The 14,717-nt window shown below is 42.3% G+C and overlaps 1 protein-coding gene across 1 annotated transcript in view; it reads left to right on the forward strand.

The window, feature by feature from the left end:
• Positions 1–14,717, forward strand: part of cfap61 (cilia and flagella associated protein 61) — a 33,348-nt gene that overhangs the window by 4,941 nt on the left and 13,690 nt on the right. Inside the window, exons 9-18 of the mRNA XM_061243633.1 lie at positions 211–290; positions 1,330–1,369; positions 1,924–2,063; positions 2,487–2,613; positions 3,200–3,277; positions 3,547–3,753; positions 5,487–5,615; positions 9,233–9,360; positions 13,273–13,365; positions 14,194–14,362. Coding sequence (XP_061099617.1) covers positions 211–290; positions 1,330–1,369; positions 1,924–2,063; positions 2,487–2,613; positions 3,200–3,277; positions 3,547–3,753; positions 5,487–5,615; positions 9,233–9,360; positions 13,273–13,365; positions 14,194–14,362 — 1,191 coding nt within the window. The remainder of the gene's footprint in view (positions 1–210; positions 291–1,329; positions 1,370–1,923; positions 2,064–2,486; positions 2,614–3,199; positions 3,278–3,546; positions 3,754–5,486; positions 5,616–9,232; positions 9,361–13,272; positions 13,366–14,193; positions 14,363–14,717) is intronic.

Here is a 14,717-nt window from a genome sequence, read left to right on the forward strand (position 1 = left end):
AACAGTGCATTGGTTTCGAGGTTGGGAAATACAATAAAATGTGGGGTTCCCGAAGAGAGAAAGTGCATGAAAATTTGTTTGGATAGTTCATGAAAATGGTAGGAATGATACAAATCTACATTTATACAAGTCTAGATTTATTGTTAGATTTCAGTGTTGATGACCTAAAGCTGTAGGTAACAGTGCTGTGTTTATCTGCTGTTGTATCAGGCCGCTGCAGGAGCAGAGCAGAATGACCTAAACGCTTTCTGTATCCAGCTGTTCTTCATAGACAAGAAGTACGACATGAGGTAAGTTGGAAAGAAAAAGATGGAATACCATCAGAACACATTGCCCAAGCGATTACGCGCTTAGCACAACACAGCTCATAAAACTTCTTTTCTTCTGCCAGTGTTTTCCATTGTAGTGCGTCCACAGAGCCGAACACCTTTAGGCACTGCGCTTTCCATCTGGCGCATTCGGCTTTGTTTTGTAATGGATTTCTGCCAAGCTTACTTTCTAAATTACATTGTCAGCTTCAAAGAAGTCATCCAAAAAGTTTGTGTTGTGGTAACCCTGCGAAACCTGGGCTGCCCAACCCGTTCCTTTGAGGGCGACACGGTGGTGGTGTGGGTGGCACTGTTGCCTCACAACAAGAAGGTCCTGGGTTTGAGCCCCGCCCAGGCCTTTCTGTGTGGAGTTTGAATGTTCTCCTGTGTCTGTGTGGGTTTCCTCCGGGTACTCCGGTTTCCTCCCACAGGCCAAAGACATGCAGGTTAGGGACTACAGATGAAAATGATCTAACTCACATTTACATTGATGTGGAAGCTGAAAATGTTGATTAAGGTGCACTGTCCCTCGTAAATGCATAAATAAGTCAGGAGATTCATAGAGATCTACAATCTTGCTGGTTTTCCTTTCAACCCTAGTTTGGCACACCCGATTCTATGAATTAGCAGCTCAACAGGATCACTGGCTGTTGAATGAGGTGTGGGTTGTTAGGGCTGGAGTGAAAACCTACAAGATGGTATATCTCCAGGAACAAGGTTGGGCAGCCCTGGCCTAAATCGAATGTCTGGTCCATACTGTTTTCCTTTGTTACTTCAAATATCAATAAGCGTGCTTTGTTTCATGAAACCTATACCTTTAAATTAATGTCTTATTTTTCCTGGTTCCAGAACTTTTTTTTGTATAATGTAAGTAAGATCTCTATCAGCTAAGTCAAACATTTAATTCGAAACCATTTATTTGCTAGCTAGCTGTGGCGGGATGAGTAGATTCGGCAGGCATTCTCAAAGGTGGGAGTTAGTCTGTCTTCACATTCTTATCCTGTTTGTTTTCTACTCATAGATCTGTGGACTTTCTGCCTTACATCTTCAAACTTTTTCCGGTGAGCAAACACAAAAACTCGCTGTAAATAAGATCTTATCTAGTTCAGAAATAACTGAAGCACAATGTAAAAATAAGATACAAAACTATGAAAATACACCCACTCTAAACGGTCGCTGTAAACATGCTACACTGTAAAAAAGTTTGTGTAAACAACTGTTTTAGACTCATAATGAGACTTATTTTTTTCCTCTCAAGTAGAAAATGATTTTAAGTTACTGTTTGCTTGACAAGGTAAATCTTCTTACCCTTTTGGCAAATCTTGAAATGAGTCAAATGTCGCGCCCCATTGGCAATGTTTTTGTGCTATTTTACAAAAAATATTTTTTTCTTATTTAAATATAAGACTAAAACACTTGTTGAGATTGTCTTATTGTTTTTGCAGTGTATGATCACAGAGCATTGTCTGTTGATAAACTGTGGATTGTCATATTGTTTAGCAGTGTATAATCACAGAGCATTGTCTGTTGATGAACTGTGGATTGTCATATTGTTTTAGCAGTGTATGATCACAGAGCATTGTCTGTTGATAAACTCTGTCTGTTGTCACTCCAGGACCGGGACTTCTGTGTGATCTTAGTGCCCAAGCTGGGCCCAGAGTTCCCTCTTCTGCAGTCCTTCCTTCGTGTGGTCCCCCAGAGCAACAGCACCCTCCCCAACGAGCTCTACATCTACCACCGCTCCGGCCTGCTAAAGTGCGCAGCCTCAGACCGCTGTCTGAGATATATAACATAATTAAGCACATACAACTACAAATTTGCCAAAGGGAAATTAAATTGATCGCCCCTAACGCTATTGTCAGACTGCTCAAGGTGTATCAGCACAGACATGTCTACTGTACCTCAAACAACCAATTGGCAGATTGCTTAAGATTCAAAGAGAGAAGGTTTAAGAGCCTAATTCAACATACATACTACCACACTCAATATAATATACTGTAATATAATATAATATAATATAATATATTCACACTGGCAAGGACAAAGAATATGTTTGCACAGAGATATAGTATGAATAAATGGCTGTGTACAATTGATCATCCCAAACTGGGGAAGAAAATGGGGGGGGGGAGTTTTGCTGTGCATGGTGTTTACAAACAGAAGCTAATTTTCCCACAGAACCTTTGAGGTGAGGGTGGCTGTGTCCAGTGACCAGCCGGCTGTGGAGTCTCTGGTTCAGGAGCTCAGCCTGCACGAGTCCATGCTGGAGGATCTGGACCTGTTCTATCAGGCCCGGAAAGACAAGGTTAGCCAGCCACCGCTGCTGCCACAAAGTCAAATAACGTCCAGCGTCAATTCAACTTTAACAGAGTACACACTGCAAAAACTGAAATAAGTCAGTGTTAGTATCTTAGTCTGATATTTAGACTTTGAAATCATATTTCTATTACTTTCTTTTGCTAAATGACTTTTTGCTGAACAAAAAAAAAAAGCCATTAAGGTGAGAAAGCTTGACTCATTTCAAGATTTTGCAATGGGGTGAGAAAATTTCCAAGCAAACAGTAACCTAAAACAAATATATTCTACTTTAGAGAAAAAAATAAGGTGGTTAAAGGATTACTTATCGTCCATTTCCTGGACGCCACCGATACTTTCGTGCTAAATAAAAAAATATATATATATTTATTGAATTTGCAGTGCATATGAGTCCAAAAGGTCCATATGTACTCTTGGTCTTTTTGTTTTTTTGGGCCAAGATAACCTAGATTGAAAATTTTTGTGAATGTTGAAGAATGTTGAATTGTTGAGTGTATTTAATAATTATTTTGTCTTTAAACTTGAGTGGCTCATTCATTTATCACGTCCGCTCTTTCCCTCTCTCTGTTTGGCAGGATCGGACTCCCATGCAGGCGTTTGTGGCCCAGGTCATGGAACAGGTGGTAGGGATTGCCATCATCAAAAACGAAGAGGTGATCATTCTTTATTTCCAGCTTTTCACATTTTACCTTTCCATTTCTTTCATGTAATTCATGTATATCAATTAGCTTTGGTCAATTTTGTAAGTCTTTAGACTACACTAATGAAAAGTAATGTGATTTAAATAGAATATAGACTTTTTCAATTGAAGGTACTGTAGAATTAAAAATTTTGCCATATATGAATATACATATATAATATATAAATTTACACATACAAATACAAATATTTCTCCCCTTTCTCTCCCCCTCCCTCCTTCCAGGATATTGAGTACATCCGGGCTCACTACAACATCGAGTGCTTCATCTACTTCAGCCACTACCAGCGGGAGGAGCACGGCCAGCTGTGCCAGTTTGCCCTCAACCCCATCTTCCATCACTACGCCCGCCACTTCCTGAAGGAGGCGCTGCGGCTCGGACACAAGTCCTGCCTCTACTACCCTGTCTACCCCTCCTACCACACGCAGAAGGTGAGCGGGGTGCCCCTGAATGGGCCTACAGCCAGAAGGAGAACATTCTCCTGACTGGTCGTGGCTTTATCTGGTATTTCATCTAGTTTTATCTGGTATTTCATCCAGCTTTATCCAGTATTTCATCCAGTTTTATCCGGTATTTCATCCAGTTTTATTCAGTATTTCATCCAGCTTCATCCAGTATTTCATCCAGTTTTATCCAGTATTTCATCCATCTTTATTCATTATTTGAAACAGCTTTATCCAGAATTTCATCAAAACTCATCCAAACACTTTGGCGCATATCCAATTCATGAGTAAAAGATGCCAAGTATAGGCCATTCTATCAGCTCCTCCAACCTCCACATTTCTGAAGAAAGGGAGCTATTTCATTGCCTGTGAAGGGACAGACAGTCTCAATTTTAGTTTTTTATTTCCCAGTTACAGTCGTCTGGGCCTCTGTGTGAGCAGGGGACCAGGTGCAGAAATAGACAGTTGCCATTGAACACCACCAACCTCCCTCCCTCCTCCTCTCTGTCCCTCCCTCCCTCCCTCTCTCCCTATCTTCCCTGTTCGCCATGATGTAATGAGACATTTCCTTGCGAGCTTTCTTCCTGCTGCTAATTACCATGTACAAACATGAGTCAGATCGGGAGATGAGACGCAAATAGAATTACTGGGGAGAGAGGATCCGCAGTGGGAGAACGGATGGGCCAGGGGCTGGTCTGCCAGCCAGGGCCCGTCGCAGGGAGATGAATTCTAATGCACAGGAATTACGGCAAACCCCGATTAGCGTGTCCGACCTGCACTGAGAAAATCCCGTAAATCCCGACTGCTTGTTCTCCATTACTCTCGGAGCGGAGACGATAATGGGGTCGCCGTGGCGAGCGTTTAGTCAGGGCCGACTGCTGAAGACGCGTCGTTAGCCTCCCGCGGTCCGGCCCATGACCCTGGAAGACTGTGGGGTGCTCACACTGCAAAAAAAAAGTCTTAACTCAAGCTTGTACTCAAGCTTAGCTTAGCTTGATTTAAGGTAAATTTCTTCTTGTGAAGTGAATTTGTCTTACTCCATTAGCTAATATTGAAATCAGTCAACCTGTCTCACCTCATTGGTAATCATTGTGTCTTATTTTCCAATGAAAATGATAGAATTAAGAATTTCAGTTCAAATACGAGACTATAAAACTCATTAAGACTGACTTAAGTTTTTTTTTTTTTGTATGTTTTCTGTTGAATTTTTCTGTTTTATCCTTTACTCTGTTTTTAAATTTTACATTGCACATTGTCCTTTGGTTTGAGGAAGGCGTTACATAAATAAAATGTATTATTATTATTTATTTACTTTTTTTTCTCCCCCTCCCCCTCTCTCTCGCTCTCTCTCCCCCTCCGTCTCTCCCCCTCTCCCCTCTCTCTGCCCCTCTCCCTCTCTCTCTTCTTGTCTCCCTCGCTCTCTCCCTCTCTCTCATCCTCTCTCCCCCTCTCTCTGCCCCTCTCCCTCTCTCACTCTCCCTTTCTCTCATCCTCTCCCTCTCTCTCTATCCCTCTCCCCCCTCTCCCTATCTCTCCCTTTCTCCCTCTCTCTCTCATCCTCTCTCCCCCCCTCCCTCTCCCTCTCTCTCTCTCTCTCTCTCACTCTCTCTCTCATCCCCTCTCCCCCCTCCCTCTCTCTCTCCCTTTATCCCTCTCTCATCCTCTCTCCCTTTCTCTCTCTCTCCCCCCTCTCATTCTCTCTCTCTCTCTCTCTCCTCCAGAATGCCTGTGCTCACTCCCTCACCTCAGTGCTGGGCTGCATGGTTCCAGTGCGGCCGCGGCAGCAGATCGTGTACCCGCTGGAGGAGCTGGGCCTCAACACGCCCTCTGAGCGGGTCACCGCAGAGCAGGTGAGAGACAGAGGCCTCCCTGTTGAGCCCATCCAGTGTTTGACATCTCCTAAAAACCACTTAACCTCTTTTTCATCTTCATTCTGTATGATTTTTTTGGTGGTTCATAGCTGTTGGGCCCTTAACCCCACAGTACTCTAGGGGGGATTTCTTTGTGCACTGGTGTAACTGAGAATGCAGACTGCATCCAACACCTGGGGCTATTTGTTTCATTATTTAGCCTTTTTATAGCAAGACACTAGCTAACTTAGCACCAAACCTGGTGTACTGTAAACTGAGGGAAGCTAAATCAATAACCGCTTGAGTAACATGCTTATGATAAACCATTCATTCATTCATTCATTATCCTAACCCGCTTATCCTGAACAGGGTCGCAGGGGGGCTGGCGCCTATCCCAGCATACATTGGGCAAAACATTGTAAAAATGATAAACCAAAATAAACCAATAATAACCCAAATATGATGAACCAAACCAAAATAATTCCTACAGTCATGTAAAGAAAGTCAGAAAGAACCTTAAACAGGTTATACACAACTTAAGTACCTGGTTCATGGTTTACTTAATACTGACTTCCATCATTAAATATATTTACAATGTCACCATGTTATGTGAAAAGCCTTGGCGAAGTATTCAATTGAACACTCAATGGGGATGTAATGACTTCATGTCCTCTGCACTGAAAGCCAGGAACACATGCTATTTACAAGTAAGGACATCATTTTTTCACATTTGCTTGGTTTGGGACACTTGCCCACAAGAGGGCAGTGCTTTGTAAAGGAGCTGTGTTGGCCAACTGTTATATATTTATTTAGGCTAGTTATCATTTATTTATTTAGTTACAGTTAAAATGAATACAACAACAAAAAAGCTGCTTTTTCTTCTTTTTTTAATGGTAAACCATACTCCAATTCAAAGGAGTAGTGCCCTGGTTCTGCTCTCTACATTTGACGTAGCAGAAAAAAAAAAAAAAAATATATATATATATATATATATATATATATATATTATTATTATTATTATTTTTTTTTTTGTTCTCTGCTACGTCAAATGTAGAGAGCAGAACCATATATATATGTGTGTGTGTGTGTGTGTGTGTGTGTATATATATATATATATATATATATATACGCACATTAATATTTCTCAATATATTGTTGGGGATACTTTCTTTTCATAATGGTATTTAGCTTTTTTTAAGTGGCAAAAAAGTATTGCTTTGTGTTATTTTTCCAATAATTGTGTATCTGCGTTTCAATTAGTAAGTGAGAAGCAAAGCTTCAGGCATAAACTTGGCAATCACAACATTATATACTATATCAGCCAGGACAATGACAACAGCAACAGTAACAACAACATTACGGACAATTACTAAAAACAGACAGGCGTAAGAGAAAATATTTAAAAAGCGTAAAAAACTACCAAAAATACAAAGGCAGCGTCCTGTAAATAATCAATTTATCTGGTTTTTAAACCTTTTTCTATAAATAATACGTTTCTGCTATTGTCATATGAAACATTATCAGGAAGCAAATTCCTAGTGTTTACAGTACATACTACAGTCTAAACCATGTTACCCTGGCAGCATAAGTTTCTTGCTGTCAGTTGTTTAATGCAAATTAATTTATCATTTGACTCAACTTCTGCCATTTCTTAAATTTAAATCTGTTTATTTTCTTTTATATGTGCGCTCACTTTTGTATTCAAAACAAATAGAACTATTTGTAAATAAGACGATACAATAATACGAGCTGTTTCTGCTTTATGAAGATGACCAGTTGACAGGGAGGAAAAAGCAAGCGTCAGTCGAGCGTTGTTTTCAGAGGTAAAACTCATGCATCACTTGTCTTTATTAGACCCAGCCAATGCAAGCTGCCCTTTGCACTGCCTGAACTTATTGTTGAATCTGCTCATTTTAATGTGAGGCAGCAGATGGCCTTTCGAACAGGTGGACAGAGGATGTTTACCGCAGGCGTTTAACAGGTGAAAACGGCATGGCCATTCAACCAATCAGCAGCCGGCAGATGTCACAACAGGGCCTTTAAAGGTTTATTAGACACTTTTGTGCGGTCGCATTGACTTATTGTAAGACTTTTTGGTCCTTAATAGTCTTTCGGTGATAGAGTAGCTACTAGTTTTATTAGCCTGTAGAGTCACACGGAATAAACATGTTTTGATGTATGTAAAATTGAAGGGCAATTTTAAAATTACCTTTTAAAATCCTGTTGTTCACATCTGCCTAGAATTCAAGCTCATTCAGGTCATAGTTCATTAAGAAAACATTGAGATAAGCATTCAATCCCTAGTAAACGAAAGCCCTGGATTTTTCTTATAAAATCCATGGGAATGATGTGTACGATTGTGAAAATGTTATCCCCCTGTATTTCTGCACTTGCTCTTACCGTTTTCTAAAGGGTCTGAGCAGCCCTGTGTAAGGCTGTATATCAGACTCCTTTGTTTTCAGTTGAATGCCTGAATGTTTTACATGGCTGTCAGTAGTACTGCAATACGTGTTCATATAATCTGTCCGTGAACCAGTGGCCAGCTTGTAAACAATGTACTGGATATCTCTCTACCTGAATGACAAGAAATGCACTGTTTTGTGAAGCGGCATGTTGGCTAAACCATGGAGTGTGTGTCTTGTTTTTCTCCGCGAGGGCCATTTCTGCCCTCCCCTTCCCACATCAACACACACACCTTACACTGCTCTGCCTCTCTGCTCAACCCTCTTCCATTCGGTATCTGGGCAACAGGCGTTTTGGAGGATGTAGGGTAGATAAGGCCCTGCCGTGCATGGATGTATTAAATGGGTTTAAAGCACCTGTTCCCGTTCGCTCAATAACATATCGTATTACAGAGTGCATTAGCTATGGCGCGGCAAAGGCCCATCGCATTCTATTCAGGCTTACCTCAGAGAAAATAAGTGTATGGCCTACTGTAATGTGATAAAATCTGAGAAAAGAATGTAAGTATGTCAGAATGTATTAGTCTTGACCCTTTTTTCTGCTTATGAAACAATATTTTTAGTTTTCATGTAGCGGCTACAGGACTAGTGTTGTGTATGTGGGAATAGTTATTACAGTTATGTTCTCTCATATTCAAGATGTATTTTGACATGTTTATGTTTCACTTTTATGTAATATGTTCCTTCTGTCGGGGCATATGACATTTTCAAATTTCCTGAATTTACACTTGAATCAGAAAGTGTAAATGTTTCAGTTCCTTTCCATGATTGTTAGATATAATGCATATGTGTATTGTGCTCCAAATTGCCTAACTAACTACCAAGGTAACCCAAACAGATTAGTAAAACGTAACCTATCCGGGTAAATGTGTACATAAATTGCAAGAATTCTTATTTGGTACATTAGTACAACAAAATAACCAAAAGCTTGACTGGAACGACCCAGCAAACGCAAAGCAGTTGCACAATGTTGCTGCCATGTTGTTGCAGCGTTCTAACATTGACAAAACATTCCAGTAACATTGTGCTTTTGTGTTCCCTGTGAATACTCTCAATATAATACTGTAACACTAGAAGCAGAATGAACAGTCAGAGCTGAGTAAGAGATATTCTCCCAAATGTCTGTTCACATCAATCTCTCTCTATTTTGCTTAGATACCTTACGCCATCAACCACATAAACAGGAAGCTGACCATGGAACCAAAGGTCACAGTCAACATCAGGATTGTAGTTGTGGGAGCCTCGGACACAGGAATATCCTTTCTGGAGATGCTTGCCTTCTGGTGGGTATTTTGTCGAGCTTTGTGTGGATAGTCTCGGTTGCACTGTGATTTGATGTGGGAACACTGCATTCGGTGAATGAGTTGACGCAGCAGGGGCGCAATGTGATTAGGTAGCTAGGGAACTGTGTTTGTAACTTGAGCTTCCAATCCCAGGTGTGCCATCACAGCTGACCTTTCAAGAAAACACTTGACTGGAATTGCGCACATAAATTTCCAACGGCATCAAGATGTGTGTCACTCTGTGTATGGTTGTCTACTAAGTAAGTTAATGACAAAATAACATTACTACAACAACTACTACTACTACTACTACTACTAGTAGTAGTAGTACTACTACTACAGCTAATAATAATAATAATCAAAGGAAGCATATCAGTTTTGAAGCAATTCTTCATTTGAATCAGCGTCCCCTGCCACATTGTGGTTCTCGCTGTGCTTCTTCTGGATTTAGCGCTGTGGTTTGCTAAATCCACTTAGCGCCGGCTAGAAGCTCAGGCTTGCTCCAGCAGCATATGAACAGCACAAAGGATTTCATTTCTGCGCCTCTGTCCATGTACCAACAGGCACTGATAGATGACATCAGATGTGACAGAATGTTTTAAGATAGCATGTCCTTTTCATCACTGAAATCACCTCCGCACCGCACTCCACTGAAGCCAATAATGAGAAAATTGATGGAAGTGCAAAATCTGCTTTAATGGATTTTTTTTTCTCCTGTTTGTTCTTCAAATACCACGATTACTTTCTCACAGCGTGTGTCCAAGACCATAACTCTAACACCACTGTTACATTTGCGTGCGCCTAAATGAATACATTTGGGTTCTGGAACAGTCTTTCCGCTATGAGTCTTTTACTAGGCAGATTCTGAGCTGGAGAAATGAGATGGGGGGTTTAGTCCTGAAAGGTTTTGTGGAAAATTAAATAGTGAAAATTAAATAGTGAGTTTCTGTGCTGTAATGAGTACTTAGGAAACATTGTCCAATGAAGTAGGGTTTCAAATTTTCACTTTCGGCCAATAAAGTCCCCCCGACAACCAGCCCTGGTGCCTGTGTCACAAAGCCAGGTTATTGAGTTCAAAACAGGAACCCTCCCAAATCTGGAACATGGGACTGACGTTTAAGGAGGAGTTCCGGGTTTTACTGAGTGCCGTTATCCTGCTAAATCGGCAGTCCTGCTTCATGCCTGCAGGCCCCGGGTCTGTTGAAGTGAAAGTAAAGTGCACGAGCAAGGTGGGGGGGGGGGGCAGGCTAGCGCACATCTGCCCGGGGTCGAGATTCCGGAAAGTTTCGCTGCCCCTTTAATTAGCGGCGCGTCGCGTGCTCCTGTCATGGCCGCCCAGAGGCGCCCTGTGTTTACTGTCACTAATCAGCTGACTAATGAGACGGTTAGTGTCCACTGGACTGATCGCAGGGCGGGCCCAGGCCGGACAGGGCGAGTGATGGATCGCGACGGCCGTGCCAACCCCACCCCGCCCCTCCCCTGCTGGCTTTCCTCCGACTTCTGCACGTGCTCAGTGTCAATGGGCTCCCCCTCATCACTCAGCGGGACGGAGATGGGTTTAAGGCCCTATAGGAGATGGATGGGGATGTGGTAACGACCGGCACACAATGGCTTCCTGTCATTGACGTATAACAGGAGCGACCCCACCGCTGATAACAGGCGTTATGGCCTCAGCCGGTGACTTAAACACCAACCCACCCCACCCCCTGCCAATCTGCCAAAAGAGAGGAAGATATGTTGGAATAGGCACTTTGACACAGTAAACCTGGTTTCTTATTCAGAACTATGTAATGGTTCCCAAATTAATGGCCAAACCTTCTGCAAGGTATGAAGGATTGCTCTTGAAATACATGCTGCTGACAATCACAGCAAATGTACAAATAGTTTTAGTTCATGGAAAATAGAAAAATTACACACAATACCACATAATAACAAAAATATAATAGTTTGTCTTTGCAAAAGCAAAGCAAGGATCAAGAAGATGAACCAACATGATCCACAATTAAGAAACCACTTTTAAGAGATTAAAGGAGGACTGCTGAAGGAATAATAAAACAGTTCATATTTCTTCCCGGAGACCTGTTTTCATTATTGGCCCATTATTCTGTTCTGGCGTTCTCATTTCACTCATTCAGACCCGCAAATGCGCGTGTCAGCATTAGCGACTTGAGTGATAATCTTTTAATACCCAGAATCAATCACTTATAACCACAGGCAAGTAGACCTGCTGGCTGACAGAAGCACGAAATGTCATCGCTCAGCCGAATGTACGCGCTCCCTTCCTGACAGCACAATGGATGTGTTCGCTCGGAACATCCAAATAGATAATGTCATTTAAGCTCAACAAAAGGGGGTCATTTACATCACAAGGGCTTTTTTTAACATTATTAAGGAGGCAATGATGTGGGGTGTGGGGTGGGTGGGACAGCAGGAAGGAGACAAAAAAAGATTGGAAAAAAAGGAAGAATAATTGGCTGGGATGCAAGGAGCAGCCTGGGTTTAGGTGAAAGCCGGCACTGGGGGGCGCGCTAGAGGCTGGCATGAGGGACCAGCGCTCCCCTTTAGTGCCGCGCGCTACGTCCAGCTTTGGCTAATCCCCACTCTACCGCGCCTGTCCTACGCTCCTCTCTGAAGTGCGTCTGTATCCACGGCAACCCCAAATCCCCTCCGCCGCTCGGCCGCCGCAGAGTTCCTCTGCTCCCGGCTCACCTCCCCCGCTCACTGCAAAAACTGACCGTCTTAACAAGCGTTTTAGTCTTACCATAAGACTTAAGATAAGACTTTAGACTTTCTCAGGTTGAAAAGATTAGCTTGTTTTAAGTTCATTAAATACAAGCCCGCTGGTACATGATGATGTCAAATCTCACAAAAACTTGTTTTCCAGTGGATGAAAAAATAAAAATGAATCAAATTTTTGACATTTTTTGGAATATATACTTTAAGATGTGTTCGTATGGTTATGTAGAATGGACTAAATTGAGGGAAAAGTGAATTTTTATTTCAGCTTGTCTTTAAACACCCCGCTCTTCTTTTCTTTGTCTTCTGTCGAAGCAAAAACAAAAAATAAGTCAGTCTCAACAAGTATTTTAGTTTTATATTCAGACTTAAAATTTAATTTCTATTACTTTACAGATATGACAATAAGATTGGCAATGGGGTGACAGTTTCACTCATTTCAAGATTTGCCAATGTGATAAGACAATCTCACAAAGCCAAAAGTTACTTAAAACAAGCTATTATTTTCTTCTTGAGAGAGAAAAAAAGTTGATAAAACGTCATTTTATGGTGTTTGCCTTCTGTCAAAATGCCATTGGGGTGAAACTGCCACAAGCTCCTTGCACTGCAAAAAAGTGTGTCTTAGTGTAGCAAGTGTTTTAGTCTTAAAATAAGTAAAAATCTTTTTTCTCTCTCAAGTATTAGCTTGCTTTAAGTTACTGTTTGCACAACACATTTTCCGCATACACATATTCCATTGGCACACCTTGGAATGAGTCAAACTGTTTCACCTCATTAGCAATAATTTTGTCTCATTTAACAGTCTAAATATGAGACTTAAATACTTCTTTTTGTTTTGTGTGTGACCTTTCAGCCGTTCGGTAGCATGTCTGTTGCCCTCGCCGATGTCATTCCATACGATCATTTCCTACTAGTTAGGGAGATGGTGGAATGATGCAAGGCCTGAGTCATCCATTTTGAGATGGCCTGCTCTGGGAAATCGAGCGGGATCTCCCAGAGGGGCGTGACTCATTTTATACACTGTAAGCTGGCTTAATGGTACCCGGGATCTTAGGGTGGAAATGGATTGTCGTGTTTGCACTCAGGGAAATGTAGCGCTCTTGTAATTCCACTGAGCCGTTTGGATTGACGTGCTCTCTATGATGTCATCCCCCGCTCCCCATCTCTCTCCCCCAGTCCGCATCTGAGGTTCAACAACCTGACGCTCATTTCCTCTCATGGACTTCCAGGCTCCGCCGACGGTGAGAATATTAGTTTCCTGGCCACAAGGTGAGACACCCCGCAAGCGCATGTGCTAGTATTGGTCTTTTCCAACTAGAAGCAACATCTAGACAACCTCCAATGTGGCAGCACAATACACTCACCGTCTGTGTGGCTCCTAGGGTTGCCAGATATCTGCTTTTCGACCAGAATGTCTGGTTCTCAACTTATTTGACCAGGGGCAGCCTGTAGTCGAGTGGCTAAGGTACATGACTGGGACCAGCAAAGTCTGCGGTTCAAATCCCTGTGTAGCCACGATAAAATCCGCACAGCATGTTGGGCCCTTGAGCAAGCCACATAGTTTTTGATTGAGTCTCCATCCACTTTTGATAAATTATAAGTCTGGCAGCTCTAGTGCACATTCATGTGCTCTTCCCTGCTGTAAAATCCATCTTTGTCAGCTTGAGCGGCTTGGAAATGTTGCTGGTCAAGCTGATCATAAGTAGTTCTAGCTGGGTATGAGCTGGTCAACCAGCATAGCCAAGCTGGTCATAAAGCTGGTCTAGCTGGGTATGAGCTGGTCAACCAGCATAGCCAAGCTGGTCATAAAGCTGGTCTAGCTGGGTATGAGCTGGTCAAACAGTTAGTGTGGTAGTTTGTCAAAACATGTCAATCTGGGAGCTGGTCTGAACTGGTCAACCAGCTACCAGCTGTTTCAAAACCTAGCTTGAGCTGTTGTTTTCGGCAGGGTTAACACTTCTCTCTGATATCGATTGCAGCTCTCTGCAATCCGCACTCTGAAGGTTGGTTGAGTGCATAAGTTTGAGAGGCGTCAGGTGCTGGACCGGAGTTTCGTGGAGGGTCTAACGGGTCACTGTTTATTATGTCCGGCCTTAGCCACAGCTACGGCGACAGAGACCACGCCCAGCTCTCACTGCGCTCCTGGGTCAACGTTATAGTGGGCAAGATGACGGGCATCAACAGGGCGGATAAGCACGTGCTGGTGGCTGGCGACAGGAAGGTGCCCTACGACCATCTGATCCTCTGCACGGGGCAGCAGTACCAGGTGAGACATGCACGCACACACACACACACAGTCTATAAGTTAATTTTAGACTTATATTTAGACTTAAATTTGATTTCAATCTTATTTCTATTACTTTTTTGCTAAACAAGACAAAAACATTGCCAATGAGGTGACTTGCTAGTGGGGTGAGACAATTTCACTTGTCAAGCAAGCAGTAACAGGCTAATATTTTCTACTTGAGAGAAAAAAAAAATTATTATTTAGGCTCATTATAAGCCTAAAGCACTTGTTAAGACAGAGGTTTTTGCAGTGTAGGCATACGTGTTACCAGGTGAAACACACTCGTTTCCATGGCAGCAGTAAGGAGGTGTGTGCTTGGCACATAACAAGCCTT

Source organism: Conger conger, chromosome 5 (assembly GCF_963514075.1).
Source record: "Conger conger chromosome 5, fConCon1.1, whole genome shotgun sequence".
NCBI lineage: Eukaryota > Metazoa > Chordata > Actinopteri > Anguilliformes > Congridae > Conger > Conger conger.